Raw genomic sequence first — 27,909 nt, 5'->3', positions numbered from 1 at the left:
CACATAACAATTATTCCTGGATACTGAGTCCTCCTTACTAATACTGTCAAAATGTATAGGCTATTATCAGCCGATAATCACCTTTGTAGTACTAAATATACCCACATACCACAGCACCTCCCAAACCTTCCTCAGAGAGGAATAAAGACAGAGGGATGGACGCTAGAGAGAAGGAGAGAGGAGAGAAGCAACAACAGAATGAGAAGAGATGTCTTCTTAATTAGCCAGTAATGATAAGATCTGACAAACAACATCTGTTTCCAGAGAGAGAGGGAAGCAGAGGGGGAGGAGGAGAGGGTGGGAGAGAGAGAGGGTGAGAGAGAGGGATAGGAGGGAGGAATAGAGAGAGGCAGCTAGCTAAAGAAACCTGTGAAGGCAAGACAAGAGGGACCTGCTTGTATAAAGGAGTGGGGGGGGGGACAGGAGGTGGACGTGTAAAAGAGAGAATGCTGTGTAGCGTGACACCATAGAAGAACGAACGAAGGAGTGAAGTAAAATGAAAAAGAGAGAGCGACAGACAGACAGGAGAAGATAATTCTGACAGGGTTGAGGGAATCTAGGAACCAGGACGGAAATAACAGATAGAAAGGGAAAAAAAACTGATCAAAATGAAGAGACGCAGACAGACAGACAGACAGACAGACAGACAGACAGACAGACTGAGGGTAGGACTGGAAAATGGCACATGAGGGAGGGAAGGTGGGAGGGAGAGGTGGAACATGTGAAGAGATGGGTATGGAATCACTCAGAGGTCCAGGGTGCTGTAATTTACTGTCCGTAGCTAATCCACAGCAAATGTGTGGAGCTGAGGAGAGGAGCGGGAGAGAGAGGGAGGGAAGGAGAAAAGTGACGGAACAAAAGAGAGGAAAGGGGGACTGTTGGGCGCTCGGCATGCTGGGAGGCTGTCAGCACATCACCCCCTGCCCTTAGCCCTGACGGATTCATCAGGACACACACACCATAAAACACACACCATAAAACATCTGAATTGTTTTGTTTGTTTTCTACAAAAATAATATCAGAGGAATGCATTTGCAGACATGTGTTGCTCAAATGGTTATTAGATATTACAGAAATATGCAAGCTGCCTCAAATGCACCTTTATAGCAAGTTGTTCTGACTACACTATGACCACACTGTAGCAGGCATGCACATCGAATACTTCCCTCTGTATTTCAATACTTATGTTGTAGGGGTAAGTAGGGGTATATGTGAATGTTGTGCTTTGAGGCAGTTTGAGGTGGTGAGGGGGAGTACAATGTGGAGGATGGGGGAATATCAGGGAAATCCGAGTCCTTTCTGGGAAATAAATTCTCTCCAGATTGCTAACAGACAAACAAACAAACAGATCCATCCCACACACCCACACCCACACCCACTCTGCCTCACCCCTACCCACCAGCATGCAACCAAAGAAAACAGCCCCTGTTCCTAAACACCACTGCTAACTGGCCTCTGACTCTGGCCTCTGACACACACGTACTCTCACACACACACATGCACGCCTGCAGACACACACACATCCATGTACACATAACCCACACTCACTATCTCAAATACTCTCTAAAATAAATCAAGTGCCCCCCACTTAATCTCCATGCTGCACTACCAAAGGTGAAACCTATTAGTGGCCAGACAAATGGGAAGCGGCTTTCCTCTCGCTCCCTCTCTCCCAGTAATGCAATGCCCGGCCCCAGCCACCATTTTGAGCGATGTGAGCCCCCCCTCCTAAATTCCCCTGTCCTTCTCCCACATTAGCCCATTTGCAGTCCATTCCCATTTCCTGTCAAAGCATTTCTCTGCTGCGCTCCGTTTCCGACTGCCCCCTCTGTGCGCTCTCCCTGAGAAAACAACCCAGGCCTGTTCTGAGTGTTAGGGTTCAAGCCACGACAACCAACCCAACGCAGCCCTGCACAGCCCAACACAGCCAGAGGTGACACAATACAATCCGGTCATCTAATCTACCACTCAAGGTTCACTTCCTGTCTGTATTTGAGTCGTGGGTCTTCCTGGTTCACATGAGACCACCTGCCCAAAACCTCATACATCACAAAAGATCTTCTGACTTTTTATACCACCCTGACTCTGAATAGATCTCTCTCTCTCTGTTTCTTACAAGCAGTACCTGTCAGTGAGTATTTGATATTCCAGACAGTTGCACCCTCTCCCTCTGTATGTCTGTGTCATTCTCCTCCCCTCATTGCCTCCTGGGAAGAGATATCCCCCACTCCTGTGCCAGCTGCTCCAACTGGTCCAGCCTGTGCTGTTGTGTGCAGTGGAGCTGCTGGGCCCTGTCTCTGTCTCCACTCACTGCCTGTCCCCTGCCTGAAGGGGCTCCCTGACAGGGGGTCTGGAGGGACACTACCAGCCACCAGGGAGACGCCTGTGACAGGGAAGTGAAGGGACTGGAGGGTGTGTGTGTGTGTGTGTGTGTGTGTGTGTGTGTGTGTGTGTGTGTGTGTGTGTGTGTGTGTGTGTGTGTGTGTGTGTGTGTGTGTGTGTGTGTGTGTGTGTGTGTGTGTGTGTGTGTGTGTGTGTGTGTGTGTGTTTGTGTGTGTGTGTTGCTTTAAAGACAATACAGATGTGTGGCTGTAATTATGAGAATGTATTAAATCAGCATCTAGGTAGATTCTGCCTGTAGCTATAGCTGGCTCAGTGAGTGCCTGTGGGGGATGTATATGTTTTGGCTACCAGAAAGGGCACGCTTAGGACCAGACGTAGTGGAGATGAGCCTGTATAGATGGCTTGTCATGCTATTGATCTGTGTAATTCAGATGCAGGGATCCCCCGTCCTCTAAAATCAGGGCTCTCTGGGACACTTTTAAATGAGTCTAAGAAAGAACCACCATTGTGGAAAGGTCCAGACCACACAGGGGGTGATGGTGGTGGTGGGGCCCAGTATGTCTGTTAACTAGAATCTCCACCCTGACATGCACTGCTGCTGGTGACCATGATATCCACAGGTAAAGGAGATACAGATTCTGTGATTATGAGAAACAATCTTTAAAACGGACACTATTTACATCTCCAATAGTACATACTGATGACGTAACAGGGTCGTTTGGCTGCTACTGAGTATGCATCTGGGAGACGGGAAGAATTCGACCCCCTGACACTGTCCAAATAATGGTTGCCATTTCCATTTTTTGGGGCCAATTGTTTAATGTTCCTTTCCAAAAGCCCTGCTCCCTGCATGTTCCCGGGGGCTCTGCTGAGAGGGGCGGGTGATGTTCCCCTCCATTAAAATTACAGTGAGAGGCTAACGAGGCTAGCTGGCACAGGGAGTAGGGACGTGTCAACACAGACCTACAGTAACTCAGAACGACACAGAGGCAACACACAGAGGCAGGAGGAGGAGATAAAACCATGCACAAAAAGCAAGTACTGTCACGCTGCGTGTTCATAACTATCACCTAAATAAATCGTATTTATAGGGGAAAGTAAGTGAGAAAAAAGTTGAGAGAGGAAGAAAGAAAGGAATAAGATTCAGACAGGTGGTTAAACAGTCCCTTAGAGACGTGGTGGTTAAACAGTCCCTTAGAGACGTGGTGGTTAAACAGTCCCTTAGAGACGTGGTGGTTAAACAGTCCCTTAGAGACGTGGTGGTTAAACAGTCCCTTAGAGACGTGTCACGGTTCAGACAGACGACAAGAGGACCACAATTGCGTCACACCAGAAAGTTTATTAAAACTTAAGGGAAAAGGGAAGTAGGGCGTGAGTGAAGGCTCCAGGGGTTATCCCGTCCAATGTGCTGGGTCTGTGCCCCTCCCCCAGTGGCAGCGATGCGTCCGATGACGCCGGTGGTTGGTGGTCCAGAAGTCCGGGGGTCGAAGAGTAGTCAGGAGTCGTAATGGCAGAAAGCAGGTCTGGTTTTCCTGGGGCAGAAGAGTATCCAAGAATCAGGCAGGTCCGGGGTCACAAAACAAGGGGTGAGCCAGAAGCGCGAGCACACAGGTTCCGGGGTGTGAGCTTTGCAGACGATCTGACAAAGGAGAGCTGAAAGACGGGACTTAAAATACTGGGAGAGGTTAGTGGGTAATGCAGCGCAGCTGGCAGAGTAATTAGAGCCGAGCAGAGCAGGGACAGGTGGAGCTCGTTAGGCTGAGTAGAGAGAGAGAGATGAGCAGAGTGGAAGATAGTGGAAACACATAAAGGTGGTAACCCGGGTGGAGTGAGAGGGCTCATGACAGAACCCCCCCAAGGGGACGGCCCCAGAAGTCCCAAGAGCAACACCACGCCGGGCGGGAGGAGGGGAGCCGGAGGAGGGCTAGAACTCCTCCGAACGGTCCGAGCGAACGCCCTCATCCTCGGAGGAAGCCGGAGGGCCGTGGTCGGGAGATGGGACAGGTCCCGAGACAGGATCAGGCACAGGACAGGAAGCCGAGCGGGCAGGACGGTTAGGGATCCCTCTGGGGCGGCCCCCTACGGATTGCAGGTTGATCAGGATGCCGTTGGTGGAAGGCGGTGATGAGAGTCCTATCCACAATCCGACTAGCTGGCACCCAGGTCCTTTCCTCAGGTCCATAGCCCTCCCAGTCAATGAGGTACTGGAGACCCCTACCCCTCCGTCTGGACCGAAGCAGGCGGCGGACGGTGTAAACCAGACCACCATCGACGAGCCGTGGAGGAGGAGGACAAGGCGCAGCAGGGACCAGCGGACTCTCATGAATGGGCTTAATCTTAGACACATGGAAAGTGGGGTGCACCCTCATGGAATTAGGCAGTTGGAGCCGGACAGCAGTTGGGCTAATCACTCTTATGATAGGGAATGGGCCAATGAACCGAGGTGCCAACTTCTGCGACTCCACCCTGAGTGGCAGGTTCCTTGACGACAACCACACCCTTTGACCAACATGGTAGGTGGGAGCAGGGATTCTCCGACGGTTGGCCCCGGTAGTGTAGCTGGCAACGGATCTGAGAAGTGTGGCTCGGGCCTGTGACCAGGTGCGGCGACATCGACGGGCAAACGCAAGTGCAGATGGGCAAGTAACCTCCCCTTCCTGACTGGCAAATAGAGGAGGCTGGTATCCATAAACACATTGGAAAGGGGACATACCGATGGCAGAGCAGGTCAGAGAATTGTGTGCGTACTCCACCCATGTCAATTGCTGCGACCAGGAGTGGGGGTTGCGTGAAGTCATGCATCGCAGTGCCTTCTCGAGCTCCTGATTAGCCCGCTCTGACTGCCCATTGGATTGGGGATGGAATCCGGAAGTCAGACTGACTGTGGCTCCCAGCAGGTGACAGAACTCCTTCCAAAAAGCGGAGGAGAATTGTGGACCACGGTCAGAAACTACATCCTTTGGCAGTCCGTGGATCCGGAAGACGTGTTCCAGGACCACCTGGGCGGTCTCCTTGGCGGTTGGGAGCTTGGGGAGGGGAATGAAGTGTGCCATCTTGCTGAATCGGTCAACTATGGTGAGAATGACGGTCTTGCCCCTTGAAGGGGGCAGCCCCGTGACAAAGTCAAGGGCGATGTGAGACCAGGGACGTCTGGGCACAGGCAGGGGCTGCAGCAATCCGGCTGGGGGGCTGGCAGGACGACTTGTGTTGGTTGCAGATGGGGCAGGCTTGGACGAATTCCCGTACATCCTTTCTCAGAGCGGGCCACCAGAACCTCTGGGCGAGCAGGTTGTAAGTGCGGGTGGAGCCAGGGTGACAAGCTAGGCGGGAGTCATGTCCCCACTGAACGACCTGGGACCTTAGGTTTTCGGGGACAAAAAGGCGGTCAGCTGGGCAAGTGCTGGGACCGGGCTGGTTACGGAGAGCTTCCAGCACCTGTTCCTCAACAGCCCAGGTCAGAGCTGCTACGATGCAGGGACTTGGCAGAATCGACACAGGATCCTTGGAGGGGTTGTCATCCTTCTGGAATTGACGGGAGAGGGCGTCTGGCTTGGTGTTGCGTGATCCAGGCCGGTATGACAGAGTGAAATTAAACCTGGTGAAGAACAGGGCCCAGCGGGACTGCCTGGAGTTCAACCGTTTGGCCGTGCGGATGTACTCCAAGTTCTTATGATCGGTCCAAACGAAAATGGAATGGTGGACCCCTCCAGCCAGTGACGCCACTCCTCCAAGGCAAGCTTCACAGCCAGCAGCTCTCGGTTCCCTATGTCGTAATTGCACTCAGAGGGGGACAACCGACGTGAGAAAAAGGCACAGGGATGGAGCTTCCTATCCTCCGCAGCCCACTGAGAAATCACAGCACCAACTCCCACATCCGAGGCGTCCACCTCCACAATGAATTGCCGGTCCACGTCAGGCATCTGGAGGATGGGAGCGGAGGTGAACCTTACCTTGAGGGTACTGAAGGCCTTGTCGGCTGCTGGGGTCCAGGTGAAGGGTTGCTTGGTGCTGGTTAGAGCAGTGAGAGGGGCAGCAACGGTACTGTAGTTCCGGATAAACTTTCTATAGAAGTTAGCAAACCCCAGAAACTGTTGCAGCTTCTTTCTGTTCTCCGGAACTGGCCATGACGTGACTGCTGATACTTTGGCAGGATCCATTTGGATACTTCCCTCTGCCACTATGTACCCCAGGAAGGCCACTGTCTTGACGTGAAACTCACATTTCTCTGCCTTGGCGTAGAGGGAATTCTCCAGAAGACGATGAAGGACTTGCTGGACATGGCGGGTGTGTTCAGACAGGTTTCTGGAGTAGATTAAGATGTCATCCAGGTAAACGAAGACAAACTTGTTTAACATGTCCCGCAGTACATCATTCACTAGAGCCTGGAACACAGCAGGAGCATTGGTGAGGCCAAAAGGCATAACCAGATACTCGTAGTGGCCTGTTGGTGTATTGAATGCGGTCTTCCATTCATCTCCCTCCCGGATCCGCACTAGGTGGTAAGCGTTTCTGAGATCCAACTTGGTAAAAACAGTGGCTCCCTGGAGCAACTCAAAAGCAGAGGTGAGCAGAGGGAGAGGGTAACGGTTTTTCACTGTGATGTCGTTGAGTCCCCTGTAGTCGATGCAGGGGCGAAGAGATCCGTCCCTCTTCCCCACAAAGAAGAAGCCAGCACCAGCCGGAGATGAAGATGAACGGATCAATCCTGTGGACAGAGAGTCATTGATGTAGTCCTCCATGGACCTTCTTTCAGGAGCAGACAACGAATAAAGACGGCCCCTTGGAGGGGCTGTTCCAGGGAGGAGGTCGATGGCACAGTCGTACGGTCGGTGAGGGGGCAGAGATGTGGCTCTTGCTTTGTTAAACACTTCTCTGAGACCATGGTAGCATTCTGGGACATGGGAGAGGTCAGGGGCGGAGTTAGTAGGTACTGGCCGAGGGGGTAGTGCGGCAGCAAGCAGGCAGGTTCGGTGGCAGTCCTCTCCCCCACTCCCTGATCACCCCGGTCACCCAGTCGAGCTGAGGGTTGTGCCGGCGGAGCCATGGGTAACCCAGGATGAGGGGTTGGCCTGGAGAGGGGAGCAGGTGAAACTGGATAGTTTCTTGATGGTTTCCGGACAGACCCATCAAGACCGGGGCCGTGACATGAGTGACCGATCCGAGTAAGTGTCCGTCCAGTGCCCGGGCAGGAATAGGAGGTGTCAAACGGAGGTTCTCCAGTCCCAGTTGGCGTGCCAGCTTGATGTCCATTATGTTGGCTTCGGCGCCAGAATCCACCAGAGCAGCCAGGGTGTGAGTAGAGTCAGAGAGGCGGAGGTGAACTTGCAGCAAGGGTTTGCGGTCGGAGGACTGGATGGTCATTGAGCTCAACCGGACTCCCCCTATGCCCGGTGAGCTTCGGCCTTTAAAAGGGCAGGTTACCACACGATGTCCATCACCTCCACAATAGAGGCAGAGGTTTGAGGTGAAGCGGCGCTGGCGCTCTGCAGGAGTGAGAGAGGCTCGCCCAATCTCCATAGGCTCAGACTGATCAAGCTGACTTGGGTGAGTGGCAGTAGCTGACAGGAGCCCAGTCGGATCTCTCCGAATGCCGGTAGTAGGTGGACCTTGGCGCCCCCTCTCACGACGACGGGTCTGTATCCTTCTGTCGATCCGGACAGTCAGTGCGATGGCTTCATCAAGAGTGGAAGGCAGTTCATGGGAGACCAACTCGTCCTTGATATAGTCAGCCACGCTATGGAAGAACGCGTCCACCAACGATGGTGTGTTCCAAGAACTTCGTCTTGCCAGGGTTCGGAAGTCGATGGAATGGTCTGCGACTGTACGTCTGCCTTGTCGAATCCTGAACAGTTCACGAGACGCCTCTGCGGTTGGTGAATCCAGGTCAAACACCTTCAGCATCTCCTCAGCAAACAGGTCGAAGGTTGCACATGCGGGGGTTTGACGTTCGAACTCTGCTGTTCCCCAGAGTCGAGCTCGGCCCGTCAGGTGAGTGATGGCATACCCGACCCCTAGCCCCCTCCGTGGCGAAGGTCCTTGGCTGCAAGGAGAACTGAAGTCGGCAGCTAGTCAGGAATGGCCGGACCTGGGTAGAATCGCCGTTGAACCGCTCGGGGTTTCCAATCTTGGGTTCCGGGCGGCGGCTGAAATGACCGGGGCAGGTAACTCGGAGGCAGGGCTGGTGGGCAGACTGGCTGGGGTAAGGTTGGTGAGGAGTTGGATGATCCTGGCGAGTTGTTGTTGCTGCTGCTGGGACTGCTGCTGGTGCTGCTGGAACTGCTGATGCTGTTGGTGGCCGACCTGAAGCAGAGAGGTGATGTCGCCGCTCATGCGGCCTAGCTCTCTCTCAGTGTGTTCCAGGCGTAGCATGGCGGTGGGTTGCTCAGGTTCTTCGGTTTCCATGTCGGGGGAAGTGTGCGCTGAGTCCATGATGGTCAGATCGTACTGTCACGGTTCAGACAGACGACAAGAGGACCACAATTGCGTCACACCAGAAAGTTTATTAAAACTTAAGGGAAAAGGGAAGTAGGGCGTGAGTGAAGGCTCCAGGGGTTATCCCGTCCAATGTGCTGGGTCTGTGCCCCTCCCCCAGTGGCAGCGATGCGTCCGATGACGCCGGTGGTTGGTGGTCCAGAAGTCCGGGGTCGAAGAGTAGTCAGGAGTCGTAATGGCAGAAAGCAGGTCTGGTTTTCCTGGGGCAGAAGAGTATCCAAGAATCAGGCAGGTCCGGGGTCACAAAACAAGGGTGAGCCAGAAGCGCGAGCACACAGGTTCCGGGTGTGAGCTTTGCAGACGATCTGACAAAGGAGAGCTGAAAGACGGGACTTAAAATACTGGGAGAGGTTAGTGGGTAATGCAGCGCAGCTGGCAGAGTAATTAGAGCCGAGCAGAGCAGGGACAGGTGGAGCTCGTTAGGCTGAGTAGAGAGAGAGAGATGAGCAGAGTGGAAGATAGTGGAAACACATAAAGGTGGTAACCCGGTGGAGTGAGAGGGCTCATGACAGAGACGTGGTGGTTAAAGAAGGGCATTCAGATACAAATTGATAAAAATGATATCTGAATGCTTTATTGTCAAACTGTCCAGACAGACTAAATCCGTAAAGACCCATGAAAATGCCTCCAGTTTTATTGCACCAGAGGACAGAGACAGACGGATGTTAGGCTACACCGTGCTGCTACACAGACACATTCTGTATGTTCTCACAGTGGAAACTAGCTACGTCTACAGGGATCCATTCCAACAGATAACATGCAAAACATTTATTGAAATAATCCTCATCCAAATGAAGACATTAGAAATTGACCCAAATGATTTTCGGGAGGTTAATGTTGTGGATATTGATTCAAAGCAAATATGTGCACACTTTAATTCCCTGCTATGTGAGGGCAAGTTAAAAACAACCAAACGTGCACATAGCTAGAATCAGGAGTACAAGATCAATACGGTCTGTTACACAAGATGAAGAGCAATGGATTCCTCTTAGGGTCGACGACCTGAAATCAAGCCTTCGCAAGGGAACTGTAGCCCTTTCCTGCAGTCAATGACCAAAAGCGCCCTCTTTGGCCCCATGTGTGGAATGTTATTAATATTTTTCTTAATTTCATAATTAACAAAAATATTTGAACAAAATCCGGTGTTTCTAAGTCAAACTGTTTTGTTGTATTTCAGTCTTCTGTGATGTATATAAAGTGTAATATTGGGATGCATTTTAACTATATCTGACATGGTATAGGTGTCTTCTTTTTTTTAAGCCCATAACCATGTGTTTGAGGTGTATGCTTTTGTTTGAAAGTAGATTTGTTTAAGACTACCAAGAATCACTCTGTGTGACCCTGATTTACCCCACTGCAGTACATTTACATTTAAGTCATTTAGCAGACGCTCTTATCACAGTAAAAGGCTATTCACATTTCTAAAAGTGGGCTTTACCATAACCATTACTGCCTCCTATAATAAGTCTTTAACAGTTACTATTATTAACACATAGGAAAGGATTTCTCTGGTCGAATTAGCTAGGCTTCCATCCAATTGGCAACAGATTTTCATGCAAATATTCAAAAATCAGCATAAAAACAATATGTGCATTTTGCCACTAGAGGTGTGTTTCCATCAAATTGACTTGTTGCAGAGAAAAGGCTGTGCGTGATGATGTAGTGCACATAAAAATACCTTTTTGCAGTTAAATTCCCATGTACCGAATAAAAAATACAAGTTAAATTGGTTTCCATCGCATTTTTCACTCTACTGATGGTTTTCTCACAAACAAATGTTGCATTATATAGTGAGTGTGCCCACTCTGGTATTGGCATGTGCGCTATAGCCAACAGCTCGCAGATACAGTGCGGGTATACCCTACGTTATGAGATTAATATGGACAAAAGAGCAAAATTATTTGTATTTGTCAAACAGCCGAATAAGACCCTCGATTTTTATTGGAAAGGAGCGTCAAGCTCATCACCTTGCACTTTCACCACCCTGTGAAGGTCATCAACATATATTTCATCTGTAGCCTAATAAACTGCATGCTGTCATCGCGTGACTCCATGTTTACTTCGATATGATGGTTATTATATCAATATTTGCCCATAAAAGCGTTTCCACTGACAATTCTCGCACAATTAATTTACAGATACAAAAAGATCCCACCTTGTCTATAGTTTTTGTTTTGTCGACATTTGGAACGTTTACCGATACATTTTCTGTTTCCATCAGGCCCGTCATGAAATTTGTATCCGACATGTACTTTACTCTCATAAAAATGTTAGATTGAAACTTGGTTTGTGATGAGAAAATAACTTGCTTGAAAGATTTTGTATGTTCTAGTTGACAGAAAGGAAAACTCTGCTGTATCTCTCCCTTGCATCCAGTCTTTGTGAAATGGCTTTTCTTTTTGAACGGGGGAAGGGAAAATCGATATTGACTAAATTGGAAAATTCCAAACGATTATTCCTGTTTCATCAGAGTACCATCTTGTTAAAAAAGACCCCTCCTGAAAACACGATCAATTAGTGAGATGGTGCATGCCATTGATCCCCTCTCCTCGCCCTCTCCTCCCCTGCCTCCCCTCTCCTCCACTCTTCTCCCCTGCCTTACAATGGATCCTCCATGCTTTCCTTATGACCATCTATTGATCCCAACCTCCTAGCCAAATATAAAACCACACTTGTACACACCAACCCTGACTGCTCCCTCTAACCAGCCCACACTTCCCATTCCTACAAACACTAGCACTAATACTGACTCTCTGCCTGTCTCTGTTGTAAAGCATGCTTCTCTATAAATACAGAGGCTAGCACCTTCTAAAGGTCAGGGGTCATCTGGCAGTAATGCCACTGTTAACTGACCTGTCTGTCTCTGAGTAGAGGGTAGAGGGAGAACTCCTTAACTAAGAGGAGGGAGGGACACAGACAGGGATACTGTATGTTCTGGTATACACAAGTTAGACAAGCTCTAAGAAAATATCAAAACCAGATAATGCAAAAGCAAAGCTTGTAAAAACAGAATATCGGAGTATGGAGTGCTGTAGCCATACGGTAAAAAAAAAACATTCAATCACCAGAGAGTCAGTCAACAACAGGGCACTTGTGTGGATGTAAACCATTAATATTTGAAATGGGCAAGACAGAGGAATCAATCAATCAGTCAATCAATCAGTCAAAGACCATTGACATCTTTGAAACAGAGGTCCCCTTCAATTGCATAAGTAAGAATGTCAGTGAGTGAGTGACAGATTGAACAATAACAAGACTAGTAGACGCTGCAAGCAGTATGACCTGATCAGTGTTTTACTCTGAATAAAAGCGTGACACAAGGGCATCTTTAAGAGTCATCTCCCTATTCTGACTAACCCCCTACAAGCCCCCTGGCTCCACCACCCCTCCCTATGGATCAGCTGTGATCTACTCTCTCCCCTTTCACTCAAATCAGGATTAGGGAGAAGGACGGAGTGGAGCAGCAGGAGAGGGAGGAGGGGATTTGTGTGTGTGGGGGGGGGGGGGGACCGAAACAATATGGAAAGGAGATAAGAAAAAGAGGGGGGTTGGGCCGTTTGGGGAATTGCAAACTCCCTTGTGCTTGGGTAGGTGTCCTAATGACACTGCCTAATTACTACAAAATAAGATGGGCTAAGAGGAAGGGGAAAGAGAGGGATGAGGGAACACAAGGGAGAGGAAGAGAGAAAGACAAGGGCAGAGAGGAAGTGAAAGAAAAAGAGATAAAGAATGAACGAGTGGGGTAGAAACACTGGTATGAGCATGAGAAACTAAGAGAGAAGGGGACCATAGAGAGAAAGAGAGAGAGAATGAGAGAGAAAGAGACTGAATAGAGAGACAGAAACACTGAGCGAGAAGGAGAGATAGAGAGAGAGACAGATGGAGAGAGACAGAGATGGAGAGAGAGAGAGACAGAGATGGAGAGAGATGGAGCGAGATAGAGATGGAGAGAGAGCGATAGAGAGAGAAAGGGAGAGAGATGGAGATAGAGAGATGGGGCAGCAGTAGGGGGGTCAGTAGGAGCGGGTGGGCCCCAGCACACTGCATGTTAATTGGAGAACAGGTGTTGGGGCTGGGAGCAGGAGGCTGATTACTGCAGCCTCAGAAACAGCCCCCCTCACCCACCTACCCCCTCCACATACACATATTAATAATTTAGGCCCCAAGCAGTGACTCTGGGATAGGTTCAGGCAAGGGGCCACAGACACATACACAATTGCACACACATCCATATACATACATACATAAATAAACATCTGTGCACATCCATGTACACACATACCCACCCACACCCACACCCACAAACACACACACACACACACACACACACACACACATACATTAATTTATGTATACACAAACAATGTGGGCATATTCACAGACAGACACGTTCTCTCTCTCTCTCTCTTGCTATTTATCACATACACACATGCACATGCACACACACACAAATCCACAATAAATAAAGTTGAGATCTCTGCAAGGACACAGTGCAACGCTACAACAAATTCCACCAGCTTATCCCAAATTACATAACTGCTAATAGGCTGGTCCCCAAGGAGAGGGATCCATGGGCCTGTCAAGAGGGAAAAGCTGCTATCAGACCTGGATGGGCCCAGTGTGATTAGAGCGTACAGTAGGTCAACGATCCCATTTAAATCCATCCTCACAGCACCACCATCAGCATGCACAGGCTCACACACTGATATCATTTAGATCCTCCAATTCACAAGCCCCCTATGCTACTTATAAACAATCTTTGGAGAGGTTTTCCCATGGAAGATGGAGGAAGAGAAGGGGGGTCGTTGGGAAAGTAATGCGCCAAATGAGCAAAACAGCTGCTAGGGATTCTGGGAAAATCCAAAAGACAACAGACCAATTTTCCGTTATATGAAAACTATCTTCAGCAGAGATCCTCTGAGACACACTGTCAACTGCCAGCCAGCTCGAACAGAGAAGGAGAGAGAGGGAGGAGGGGTGAGAGTGAAGGAGAGAGAGGGAGGGGAGGAGTGAGAGTGAAGGGGAGAGACAAAGACAGAAGAGGGAGGGAAAGTGGGAGAGAAAAATCCTTGACATTTTGGGATGTATTTTGGGAGGGATGGAGGGAGGGAGAGAAGGAGGGAGGAAGAGTGAGGGGAAGGAAGGGGCGATGAAGGTTGAAGAGATGACATCACAGAAAAACCATTGTACAAAAGGTCTGCTTATGAGCATTTATCACAGTGGTTAATATCAGGCAGACACTGTGTGACTCCAAAATTCCTGGGACGTGGAAACCCTCACACATGCCCATTAAGGTAATGCGCCGTCTCCCTAAAGCCTGATAACTGACTGTCAGGTGGGGAGGCTACAGACAATACATAACCCCCACATTGCACGATAGACCCTAACTCTTCATGATCTTTTTTTATTAATATATTTGGCAGGAGTTAGGACTGTGTACAGAGGAGGTAATTTTAGTAGGACAGTGCGGACTAAGTGCAAGGGGCGGCCACAGTGTTCTGTGTGCTGACCAACCAGAGCAAAGTAAACACCGGCTAGACAGACATACAGACAGACAGACAGACAGACAGAGACACCGGATAGACAGACAGACAGACAGACAGACAGACAGACAGACAGACAGAGACACCGGATAGACAGACAGACAGACAGACAGACAGACAGACAGACAGACAGACAGACAGACAGACAGACAGACAGACAGACAGACAGACAGACAGACAGACAGACAGACAGACAGACAGACAGACAGACAGACAGACAGACAGAGACACCGGATAGACAGACAGTATGTGAGCACAGTCACTAACAAACACAGATGCTTACATTAGCACTGACAGGTATACTGCAGAGACACTAATTATCACAGACGCATGCCTCAGTGCCATAAACACTCACAGGGTGGGTGTACTCCGTTAAAGGGATCTGGCACAGCAACAGACCTAGAGGGCGAGCTCCTAAATATATACACACACACATGGACTGTACATACTCGCCCACACATTTAACATGCAGACATGTATGCACCCTGCCACCACCCCTACACATCTACACCCTACCCCTGCCCCCTCCTCCTCTCCCGTTGCCCCCACTAACCCTCCCTCTCTCACTGGGTCCTCTGTCTTTATTGGCCATAAAAGCAACAGCTGATTTGTGAGATCTCATCACAGGAACCACATGGATGTGGTTCTCTGCCCTCACTCCAAACTCTCTCTCCTTCTCCTCTCTCTCTCTCTCTGTCTCTCTCTCTCTCAAAATGTATGTTTGTGTGAGTATTTCTGCACCTGGGCATGTCTGGACAATGGACATCTTAGAGGCATGAGAGGGACAGTTGAGGGGGAGACAGAAGAACATAGGCTCAGTTGGGTTGTTTGACGTTGTCTGGGTAGTGTGAGTGAGTGACAGGTGGCGTTACCTGTCAATGATGACTGGGTCAGAGGGGGTCTCGTTGCGGTTTCCACAGCTTTTCTTCTCACAACAGCGACTGTGTTCCAAAATAATAACCAGAAAACACAACAACACAGTGAGTGAAACAAACCAGCATGACAGGACTGATCTTTCCTCTGGCCTGACCACCGTCCCAGACTGCACTGCAGACTGCACAGATCCAGGGAAACAAAAAGGGCCAAAGACAAAGACAAAAAATAGACAAAAGAATAAAGAAAGGGGGAGAAAAGGTACCATACAAACAGGGAGAGACCATTCAAAAGTGAAAAGCCACCCTGGCAATCTGTCACATTGATTTCGAAATCAAAGACAACCCCTACCCCATCACACAGAGACACAGACAAACACATCAACACACACACACAGCATCCTACAATTCGTCAGCAGTCCTGTCTGTGGAGCCTGCTGGCCCCCTCTCCAAGTCCCCTCCGCTGCATAACAAAAGTGCCCCCACCCCTAACCATCTGCCACCCTACACCTCGCCTCACCCCTCTCGTGTCCCAGCTTGGCCTTGCCCTGCCCCCTTCCACCCTCCCTCCGCCCCCCTGTCAGACGGCCTCACTCCCCAGCTGTGACGCTTGCCCTCTGCCTCCCCGGCTCTGTTATTAGCCAGCTGTGAGTCACATTCGGTCATCTGCTGGCTACACAATGGCAAAGCTCACTCAGTCTTAGCCCTTCTCCCCCTGCCCAACCCCCCTCTCATTCCCTCTCCTGCCCTCAAACACTGGGTCACTGCCCCACTTCCCCAACACTAACTCTCTCTCTCACTCTGTCCCTCTCTTCCTACCTCCATACCATAGGAGGTTGGTGGCACCTTAATTGGGGAGGACGGGCTCATGGTAATGGCTGGAGTGGAATCAGTGGAATGGTATCAAATACATCAAACACATGGTTTCCATGTGTTTGATGCCATTCCATTTACTCCATTCCAGCCATTATAATGAGCTGTTCCTCCCCTCAACAGCCTCCACTGCTCCATACCTCCAAAAACACTGAATGCATGGTGAAGAAGCCCCGTCTTCCAAAAAGCACCATAAAGGCAGCTCTCTTCTTCCACCCTGACCCATTCCTGACACTGTCTTATTCTTCTTACACATGCATTAGTTTCCATACACATTGTTAGAAACTAAAGCATTCAGAAATGTGAGAAACTAATCTAAATCTAATTCTTATGTTTCAACATTGTTCCTATGTGGACCATTGTCCATGCATAACATAAGGGTCTGGGGTGGTGATGGGGTGGGGGGTTAGGGGGAGGATTATTCCCTCAACATGTTTCAGTGAAGGTTGAAGGGAGACTGGCCTGATACCTCCCCCTGTCTGTCTGTGAGGGAGGCTCCAGAGAGAAACAGGAGCTGGCGGGGGACACGGAGGGCAGCAGGGGGCTCACACTGTAACAAGCCTGATGACAGACAGGCTATACTTTCACTTCAACCTCAGTCTTATTTTCAAATGGCATACCACATGCCAGACACATCAAGACAAAACATAAATACATTTTTAAGGATGTGTGTGTGTGTGTGTGTGTGTGTGTGTGTGTGTGTGTGTGTGTGTGCGCACACGCGCGCGCGAGAGTATATGACTCACCTGCACATAACCTCGTGAGTGAGCAGAACCCGGCACATTTCAGGATTCTTGTTCTGTCCCTCATATGATATGGGCTGAGAGAGAGGGAGAGCGGGTGATGGGGGAATTAGATTTCATGTGCAATCAATCAAGCTGTAAGCATGAGCTCCACAGCAGGCTAAATCCAGTCAGTGAAAACAGGGCTCCTTACCTGTTTAGTGACGGAGTCAATAAGCCGTGCATAAAGATCCTGTTCCGTACGAACCCCTGCACACAGACATATACACAATGATTAGCGGAAACTAAACTAACCTCACAGAGACAACCAAATCATGGGACAACCATGGGATATGAGTGTTTTAGACTGGACATTTATTTGACTCCCATAATGGCCATTCCCTGGGTCATCCATACAGGTCAGATCAGGAGCAATGGAAGGCTTTAGGAGCTCTGGGATCTGACACAGCAAGCCTCCCAGCATGCTTTTAGAAAACACCGGAACCTTTGGTCTTTGGGTGCTTCAAACCGACTGGTTTTACTTCCTTGTAGGCTGCTGAGAATCACACAGGACAGAGAAACGGCATCGATGTAATCAATTGCTTCTGAAGAGCAGCATGTTTTATCCAAGTTTTTTTCTATGGAGCCTACTATGCAGAGTATTGCTTTTTAAAACGGGTTCCCCTCATCAAAGTCTCAATCGGGGGGCCTTTGAAATCACTAGAGGGAAAGGGAGGGGAAGGGAGGGTGCGGAGGCAGGCGTGTGTGTGTACATGTATATGAGTGTGTTTGGTCGGGGTCTTTTATCTCCTCTCCCATGGGTGCCACAGGGATGGCAGAGTAGGGGCAGTGGAGGCTCATGGGAACCCAAATCTCTGTGCACATCCCTTATCTGATGTTGTAACACCATGGGGGGCACCATGTACCTCGTTTCCCTGTTTATGGGGCCCGAAGCAGCTTCACACACAACTAAATCTGGGGCTTAAATAACTCAGCGATTGGATGAATGGATAGATATTTAGGAGCGGGGTGAGGTGGGATGAGAGGCAGAGGAAGAGGTAGGGAGAAGAGTACTGGGAGAGGGGGTTGGGGGAAAGTGGGCTTTTCCTCTTATATTTGGAACAAATGAGAAGTGGGTATGTCCATATCATGTCCATTCCATGGCCATACCATTGAGATGCAGGATGGTGTTTGGTCAGTGGTCTGGCTCAGGACAACCTGTTCCTCCTCCCACTCTAAAGTGGTCAGACACTAAAATGTTTTCGGGACATAGAATCAAGAGACATGAAACCACACAGAACATATCAACTCCTGAGTGCCCAAGTTCTCACACTGACATGAATGGGGCATGCTGCTCATCATCTGATGCCATGGTGGTTTGGAGGTCAGGTGGACTCACCATTACTGTAGAGGAGCTGTAGCTTGTAGTGCGTGCCGTTGTTGGTTTTTTCTCCCGTCTGCTCCTTGGAATGAGAGGACAAACAGACAAACACACAATGCAGTCATGCAGTTATAGCGCGGTGGGGTTTGAGTTAAGCACAGTTAAGAACACTTCATCCCTGGGAGTGGTGTGGGATCAGAGGGTTTTAGGTTTCCTACCCTGTAGATGGGACCCTGCACTGAGCTCCAGAACAGTGTACTTAACCTTGAATTAGCTCCTCTTTTTAGAAGTTGAACTGCAGCATGTCTGATGTGAAATCCTAAAGCCGTGGGATCCTTATGATCACATACAACAGTGTACAAAGGATAATGTATGCAACAGGTCATGTGCGCACAAGCTCATGTGTGCACATGTATAGGTCTGCATGCATGCCTTTGAGTGTCTGTGTGTCTGTGTGGCTTTGTGCGTGTGTGCGTGTGTGAGTGTGTACTTCAATGAGTGGAAACTCTTTCAGTGCAGTCGACCTTGAAGGAGAAACTTCCCTTCCTCCATCCCTTCTTCCCCCTGGCTCTACACCACCCTCTTTCATTTTATCCCTCTCTTTCTCTCCCTTTCCTAGTCTTTCCCTAACTGGTCTCAAAGGAATGCTCTTTGGTCCAATAACCCAGGGAGCCGTCATCTCTGAGCAGAAAGAGGAAGACAGAGATGGGGAGAAAGTAAGAGAGATAAGAGAGGAAGGAAAGAAATTGACAGTTTAAAAGAGATGAGCGAAAGTGAGAAAGAGAGAAATTGACAGAAGAGATACAGTAGAGATACAGTAGAGATACAGTAGAGATACAGTAGAGACTGGAATATAATGTTTTGTTCATATACACAGAGGAACATTCATTTCCCCTTATCACCCTTCCACCTCTGAATAACAACAAAACAAAACCAGATGCCAGGTTAACCATGCAGAAAATGAACTCCTCTGCAACCGTCATATCACTCTGCCTCGCACTGGCTGTGTGTGTGGCGCTAGGGGTAACACTGACAGCCCTCAGCCCTGGCATTAGCACTGACGCCCAGAGTGGAGCCCTGTCTCCCTCCCTCCCTCTCTCCCTGTCTCCCTCTCTCCCTCTCTCCCTGTCTCCCTCTCTCCCTGTCTCCCTCCCTCCATGTCTCCCTCCCTCGCTCTCTCCCTGTCTCCCTCTCTCCCTGTCTCCCTCCCTCGCTCTCTCCCTGTCTCCCTCCCTCCATGTCTCCCTCCCTCTCACACTCTCAGTAAAAAAAAACTGTGTTTGAACTTCCGTTGACAGGACAGTGCCCTCTTCTCTCTCTGAGGGGAGAGCTGTTACCAGTTTGGACCACAAGCCTCACACGCCCAGCTCAAGTTTAACCACAAGGCAAAAACATCCATCAACACTGGGCACAAGGCTCCCACCGTGGGCAGTGTACCCCTCCCCTACCCTGTCTCTCTGGTTCTCTCTAAACTCTCTCTTTCTTTCTCTCTCTTTCCATCTCCCCCCCTCTCTCTCTCTTGATCTGACCGCCACTCTGCACCTCTTCCTCTCCTTCTTTTGGCCCCATGTCTGACCTGAGGAATTTACTTCTTCCCCTCAGCAGTATTTAGTACATGGGGGTGGGAGGAAAAGAGACTTTGATGATGTGGTCATGGTATAGCTTAACAGAGGCAAGCGTAATTTGCTTTTTTTTAAGTAGTGATGTCCCACTAATGAGGAAGGCTGCTAATTAGTCATTAGGTATTATTTTTCAATCGCTCATCATCAGCTCAGCTTATTGGGAGTGAGGCTTGTGTAACATGGAGCTGTCAGCTGTTCATTAAACTCAGCTTTATAGGGGATGTGGAAGGTCAAGTTGAACGCCTGGTTGTAGACTACTGGCTGCACAGAAATGTCCTGGTACAGGTTGTGCAAATGTGGTCAGCTTAAAGCTTTGCTAGATTGTACTGCTGTAATAGCTACCAACTTTTTGTTCACTCTTTCTGGTAAATAATAGCCAAAGAGGACATGCATAATAAAGATAAATACATGGAGACATATTATTCCCAAATATACTCACACACTCAACAAACTGAAACAAACAAACAAACACACCTTGTCGTGCTCTACAAAGTCCACAAAGGAAGTCCTCTCCACCTCTACAGGCTGTCCGTGTCTGTCATAGAGTGCCAGGACAAAGTGGAAGAAGTTGGACTTGCGCAGGTTAGAGGGGGGCTGCTTCTCAAAGTGGGCCCTGGAGAGAGCTACACCACTGTGGAGATGAGAGGAGAGGGAAATCAACTCACACTACAACACAATCCTCAGGCACACATCAAAAAAACTCTTACAACTCCAATCACTGTTTATTAAGGTCAACTGTATAGGCTACAACATAATAATTACAGGGTTATTGAGTTTAGACTTTGAGCTAATAAAGGTCTAATGAACAATGCATTTATTTGCAGAGAAAAGTAAATGATGAAAGAAAAATAAGTCTGTAGTGATATGCTTCCTGATCTTTATGTTTTTAATTTCTAGATTCAACAACTATTGCAACATGAATTGGTCAGGAATGGCAATATGGAGGAAATTCGTTTTGAAAAATACTCACTGAACAAATACTGTGGCAAAAACATCAAAGTAATTAGAGCCTATATGATTAATATGCTTAATTAATATTGAAATAAATAAATAAATAGCCTATTACTGTAGTCTAACTGTATTCTTGGTTGATGCTTAATTTTCACGAGCTGAAATTTAGATTATTTGTTAGCAACAATTCAACAATGGCTTTCAAAACGTTTTAAAGCATTGGGTTCAATGACTGTAACTTTCTATGCATGACCTACCTAGGAAATCACGCATTATCGATGGTGGAATGAAATGAAGACAAAAAATATCCTAACACTACTCTCAGTGTGGTTTTTATCATTAATTGATGGGTCAAAGTTAGACTTGCCCCAAGCGCGGATGCCTGCAGCTTAATTAACACTGATTGTTTATTGATGCTTCACCTCTTACACTAGGTGAGACCAAGGCTGTTTTTTTCGACGCTGCACAATATAAAGTTCCAAACCTTAGAGGTTTTCTTTCGTTCAGATAAAACATGTTTCTTATACTGTGAAAGTTATTTTGGAACTCATGCTGACCTTCATCCTCTTGACATTTGAATAGTCCAAGGACAAAAAGTTTCAAAGTCTGACATAAATTAACATTTGCTTTAGATGGGATAATTGTGTGCAGCGTAATTTTTTTTCGCATGCATAATGTAGGCCTAGCAGAAGACAGAAACATATAATTTTCCCACAGGACGAGAATAATAGGTTAGGTTGATAGGTGGATCCTAGCCTATAGGCCTACTCAATACTCAAGCGCGGGCCTGTGCCACGGTCCATTTCACCGATTTCAAACGGGATCCCACCAAATAAACACTGATAGGACACGTCTGAACTGTGTTACGTAGTTACAGCTGTACAACATAGGTTTGATTTAGAAATGCACATACCAAATAATTATCAGAGAACTTTTAGGTAAAGTTACCATATCTGGTGAGTAGCCTATTATGAAAGTAGATATTCATGACGTGACAAAGGACTTCAATCAACAAATGACTCAAAACGTGTTTCGTTTGCAAAAAATAAATTTAAAATATGAAAAGACTGTGATCTGATTAACGTACATTTGAAAGGTCAGTCATAACCTTAATCGAACACACCAAATAACAGAGATTTGTTAAAAGCTTGTCCTAGAACCAGAAATCTGTTTATTTTGGCAAATACACCTTTGAAATTAATGTTTGGCTACCTTGTCTGCATGCTTACTTTTTTACATGTTCTCCTTTGAAAAATATAAACATAGGCTAATTTATACCAAGGCTATCTTAAACAGCCTGTAAATGTACTGGAGTATTTTAAGGCTAATTTATACCAAGGCTAACATAACAGCCTGTAGATGTACAGGAGTATTTTAACATTAAGAATTCACAAAGTTACTTTTAAAACAGTATGAAAAGCACTGAGAAAATATTTTCAATGCATAAGATAATGATCAAAAGAACATTTGATTTTTCTCCAAGCTCTTTCTTTTGGGGAAAGGGATGACATTATAAATATGAATTTGTCTACTGATTAATATTTCAGTAGACAAACCAATATAATTGTATTATTATTACTACTATTATTATTGGGTTATTATTATTATCAACTTACATCGTCCTTAGCCTATTGGATATAGGCCTAAACTATGGTGATAAGAGAACTGGATGGAGATATAAAATCATTAGTGATTATAATAATTCAACATGGATTAATTAACAGACTTCAACCGTTAAAAGCGTTGTATGCGCTTCCTACAAATCAATAGCCAAGAGGTGTGATCCTCAATAAGATAACATTATTCCGGGCGCTCGCTTTCCTGACAGAATGCGTTTTTGTTTTATTGTTTTGTTTTGTTTTATCCCTTTCATGCTCGTGACACCGCCACCTCTGCTATTGACAGCGCGTACCCCGGACTAGCAGCACTCTTATCGCACATAAAGCCAGGGCTGTTCGAGATCTATTTTTTTACATTTGTCATTCTTTACCGCCGGCCATTAACTCCCAAAGTTAACTTGCTTTTTTGTTTCATCCCAAGTCTGGAGAAGTTTGGGGTCAATGAGTATCAAACAAGAAGCATGAGCATAATCAACAAAAATACGTTCTCTTTGACTGCTTGGCACCACCGGTCACTTATAGGCTATGTTATGGGTATCCGTGCATATAGGTTATTTGTCATTTACTTTTATTAATTATTTCCCGAGCATAATATGCTTTTGGATATTGAAGTGAGACAACCTACCTACATAATACCCTACATCGACTCCTCTTGCATACTTAAAGAGGTCTAATTAATTTATTATACGTCCGTAATAGTGTTTTATGTTGTGTTGCCAATAAAAAAGATTGACTCCTGTATTTCGTCAAAATACCACAAAGGACGTGAGAACATGAAGGTATACTGTACCTTTGCGCCGCTACGTTAGCATCCACAACACCGACATTACGCACCCAGGACCGAACCGGATCCATCTCTCCCAGAGTTCTTTCTTTTAATCCGCTGACGTCTCTTATCAGATGCTCCTGGATCCCGTACATTTAAAACACAAACCAAACGCTGTTTTTTTATTTATTTGGAGAAATTCAGAGTAAACGAGAGAGCAATATCAATTTGGGAAACTAGAACTGGAAGGTCAGTTCCAGGATACTGTGCTATCGATGATGACTGAGGCTTAGCTTCCCAAAGTAAATAATACTGCTTGTCTTCAAACGTGCTAATGAAGGAAAACAGACAATAGATGTATCTTCTGTTGGACTGCAATCATTGTCCAAGAACAGGGGATAGGTAACGTCCAAAGTCGGTTCGACCATAAACAAGGTTCACCTGTTTGGTGGACATGCGCGCACTCCTCGACAAGCTCATGCACACCGTAGATATGCACACCACAGATATGCATGCACACACTTCCTCACGAAAGTCCTAAAATCAGGTGAAAAATATTTCTCAAACAGAGTAGAGAGACCTTTTGCGCTTTGAATGTATGGGCCAAAGAGCTGGCAATAATGCTCCACAGTCCTGGAGCATGAATGACTTCCTCTGCCGGGATAGGGTCGGGGGGAGGGGCTACACTGCCATATGGGGGACCGATTGTTGAAATTGATGCTCTCATTGGTGTAAAATGCCTCCGTTAGTTGGACTTATGCTAATTTTTAGTATTCAGCTAGCCTATAGCTCTCTCGTCTCTTCAAACTTTTCTGTAGTGAAGTCCTACCAAAGACCGCTTCGGATTCCAGGTGAAAGTGGGCTAACATAAGCAACAATTCAGCTGTTTAGACTAATTGATTATACAAACAAGAATATGAAATGTAACCAAATATATATTTTTTATGTATTACTTTTATCAATTTGGTCAAATGAAGAATTCATACAATGGTCCTTTATTATTTGTTGACTATCGAACTATCAGGCTACATTATGTTCATTGCTTGATTTTGTGTTTCAACAAATTATTCTTCAATGTTGAAATCAACTATTTATAATTTCAGTGAACACAATAGGCTTTCATCTTGGAACTAGGTTATTTACTGCAGCCACAAACTAATTCAGCCATTGATAAGAATCACCTAATATATTTACTACTTCATTTTCGATTACTTGACGATTTGTCAGTGTTGCATGCACGCAATTACCATGGGAGAAAATAATTAAGCTAAGTCAGCAAATTCATGCAAACCGAAAGAAATAACATAGACAAAACATTCCCTTTGAATAAGTTCCATTTGAAATATGAAAGGCCTGCAAACAGACAACTAAGCCTACACCTTGCAGAAATGTTTTCTAAAGTTTACTAAGCATTTAAGTCTAGGCTACTTAAAACATTTCAAATGTTATATTATTGTTTACACACATTGCATTTCCAGCAAAACTATTGGCCTATTTAGTTTGCTATTCAACATTTGGCCCAAGTTTCAGTTATATTGCTTGCGTTAGGTATTCTATTGCAAATTGTCTTTTAATAGGATAACTGGATTAAAAGTCTAAAGCAACGATCCTGAATATCTTATTTGGCGTTTTCAGTCGAGTCATCAATAAACACAAGAGCGCACCCGGCAGGCGCGTTGCCTATTCAACCAGCCACGCTCTCGCGCTCTGTCTGCTCTCCTTGAACAATGCGCAGTGATTGAAAGCTGTGATTCGACTAAGGATATCAGTGTCGTGCTAAACAATTATAGTCTGGTTGGTCTATTAATCTTCACTGCTATATTGTACATTCCCTTTGAAAAAGTTCCATTTGAAATATGAAAATCCTGCAAAAAGTCAACTAAGCCTATATGAAAGTGCTGCAAAAAGACAACTAAGCCTACACGTTGCAGCAAATTTTTCTAAAGTTTATTAAGCATTTAAGTCTTTGTTACTTACTTAAAATGTAATATTATTGTTTACACATATTGCATTTCCAACAAAACTATTGGACTATTTATTTTGCTATTCAAAATTTGGCCCAAGTTTCAGTTCTTTTGCAAATTGTCTTTTAATAGGATAACTGGATTAAAAGTCTAAAGCAACGATCCTGAATATCTTATTTGGTGTTTTCAGTCGAGTCATCAATAAACACAAGAGCGCACCCGGCAGGCGCGTTGCCTATTCAACCAGCCACGCTCTCGCGCTCTGTCTGTCATGAACAATGCGCAGTGATTGAAAGCTGTGATTCGACTAAGGATATCAGTGGCATAATGCTAAACAATTGTATCTGGTTGGTCTATTAATCTTCACTGCTATACGTTTGTGCTGCTTATCCAATACAGTGCTGTGAGTATGAGGCAACACGGTTGGAAGTTCTGTCTAAAATGTTACAGATATATGTTTGATACGTTTCAAATTAACACAGGATAAATAATGATATCTGCTGTAACAACAGCCAATGCAATGACAAGACAGCCATGAAAAATAATGTGGTTTTATGTTTAAATTGGAGAGGCTATCATTCGAAATAAATAATCAATATATAGTTTGTGCACATTCCAACATGTTCCATAATAGAGGAATCATATCTCTTGCTTATAGACATAGGATGTGAACCCGTGTTCAATTCATTTAACACATTTTGAGTTATAAATGCGTTCAACCATATCAAAAATATTCTACAGTTGGAAAGTTAGACCTCATCAGTCCCAATGAGGATGTCATGTCACTGAAGAGCCTGTGCAGACACACCGTTACGTTTGCAGTTTGTCTGTCTGCAATAAATACTGGCCAGGTGTGTATGATGCGTTTTACTGAGGTTTGTACCATAAAATGCAAAATGATTTACATTACAATTGCTGACAAACTGCATGTTTCTATAGGCCTACTGACAGGTGTGCTCGATGAGCTGGCAGACGTTTTTATGCGTTTTAATTTCCAGAAACGTTTTTTTATTTATTAATTTCCGTTGCTTTCTTTATCCATCTTTCTGTATCTGAAAAGGAAAGTTTTTTCATCCCTTGCTCCTTGCGGAGGCTATTGTCTCTGGATTGAGCTCCAGCGCCTGAACAATGAACCTAAATCTCCCTCCTTCGAACCCGCCTCAACCGACCATCTGCCAGCGCGCGACAGAGTCAGATGTTCCCCCAATTATAAGAACAGTCTTGCGGAATCCTTGCCACTGAATCTTCGCCCCCTCCCCATGTTCGTTCCACACTCATCTTCCCCGCATCCCGACTTGTTTGATTGACAGCTCTGCTTAACCAGAAACCATTAAATAACTACAGATGCTGAAAGAAGTAATACACAAGTAGCCTAGGTCTACACCGAGATGACATCACTAAAATAACCGCACTTGCTTTTACAAGGATTTTGGCATTGAGGGCTGTCTAGGCCTAGGCTACTTATTGTGAACTATAGCCCACCTGCTTTATGTAGGCTACCCATTTCCTCTCAGGTGAATGGAGTCATCTACTGGCAGAAGAGAGACCTTCTTGACTTCTGGACTAATGGAGGAGGGCTATTGGCCTAAAACAGTAGACTCCTCAGAAGCGATTGAAGGACTCTCAGAACTTCCTCAATGCAAACATTGATGTGTTTGCTCTTCCACTCACAAGTCAAGGAGCATTGTACACGGAGAGGGTGGCTAGACAAATGGGACTCATGTCAATAACATTTTTGTCAGTTCTAAATGACAGCCAACTATGCCTAGCAGTATTTGCAGTGCACTCTAAAAAATGCTGGGTTGCCTTCCAAAAATGCTTTACAGATGGGTAGGTCTAGCCATGTAGCCACATCGAAAGAAAAATGAATTTGCTCGCTTCGATATTGTAGCGAAAATTGGCTTTCTAATTAATTTAAGCCACTGAGACGGTCATCCGCGCGTGTTTATGGGGGGTGGGACGAGGAATCAGTGACTGCTAGACCGAACAATGGGGTATCGTGTGCCACTCTCCCTCTACAAGCATTCCCTCGCTCCCACGGGAGTAGCCTACCAGCGCCACTCTCTATGGATGGCACTCGGTCCTAGGAGGTCACGGGGGCGTGTGGGGGATGGCCCAAGACGCAGCAGCTGGTTCCCGTCCCCTCATTCCACTCGGATGAGAACAATGGGATAATGCGGCCCACCACGTCTGTATCGATGCTAGCCTATATATTGCGCTCATTTATTTGTTTACTTATTTAAGTAAGGTCAGTCCCAGGGGAAAATAGGCAACAACAATTAAAAATGGTGCGCAGTCAAACCACATCTTCTGTTATCCTCTGTCTGTATCATTGTAGGCCTATATATTTTTCTAAATCATTATCTTCGGTAATATAACTTTTTTGTTAATGAAAATGTTTATTGAATATGTTAGTTTTCTTTAATATTGCTGATGATTGGTTTTTAAATGAATAGGCCTGTTAAAGTTGACAACATTTGAAAGTTGGCTGGTTTTATGTATATTTTTGTTACAAATTTTCTCTATGCACAAAAAGTTATGTTGTCGAGTTTGTCTTTTTTTTGCACATTCTTGACTCTTAGTTAGACTGAGTGTACAAAACATTAGGAACACCTACTCTTTCGATTACAGACTGACCAGGTGAATCCAGTTGAAAGCTATGATCCCTTATTGATGTCACTTGTTAAATCCACTTCAATCAGTGTAGATGAAAGGGAGGAGACAGGTTAAAGAAGGATTTTTAAGACTTGAGACAATTGAG

At 46.4% G+C, this 27,909-nt stretch overlaps 1 protein-coding gene across 4 annotated transcripts in view; it reads right to left on the bottom strand.

Annotated features, from left to right (window-relative positions):
- Nucleotides 1-23,802, bottom strand: part of LOC121530952 (transcription factor COE2-like) — a 36,423-nt gene extending 12,621 nt beyond the window's left edge. For 2 of the 4 annotated variants that reach the window (XM_041836353.1, XM_041836352.1), the window contains exons 1-7: nucleotides 23,626-23,802; nucleotides 23,209-23,324; nucleotides 20,323-20,479; nucleotides 18,245-18,308; nucleotides 17,060-17,115; nucleotides 16,870-16,943; nucleotides 15,251-15,319 (exon numbers count right to left, since the gene is read on the bottom strand). In XM_041836353.1, coding sequence (XP_041692287.1) covers nucleotides 15,251-15,319; nucleotides 16,870-16,943; nucleotides 17,060-17,115; nucleotides 18,245-18,308; nucleotides 20,323-20,479; nucleotides 23,209-23,324; nucleotides 23,626-23,664 — 575 coding nt within the window. In that variant the 5' untranslated portion in view covers nucleotides 23,665-23,802. Of the gene's footprint in view, nucleotides 1-15,250; nucleotides 15,320-16,869; nucleotides 16,944-17,059; nucleotides 17,116-18,244; nucleotides 18,309-20,322; nucleotides 20,480-23,208 lie in introns of all 4 variants that reach the window. The other 2 variants (XM_041836354.1, XM_041836355.1) reach the window with 2 other exon arrangements.
- Nucleotides 23,803-27,909: the final 4,107 nt, after the last annotated feature.

This window comes from Coregonus clupeaformis, chromosome 18 (assembly GCF_020615455.1).
Source record: "Coregonus clupeaformis isolate EN_2021a chromosome 18, ASM2061545v1, whole genome shotgun sequence".
NCBI lineage: Eukaryota > Metazoa > Chordata > Actinopteri > Salmoniformes > Salmonidae > Coregonus > Coregonus clupeaformis.
This window is presented reverse-complemented; position numbering and strand designations above follow the sequence as displayed.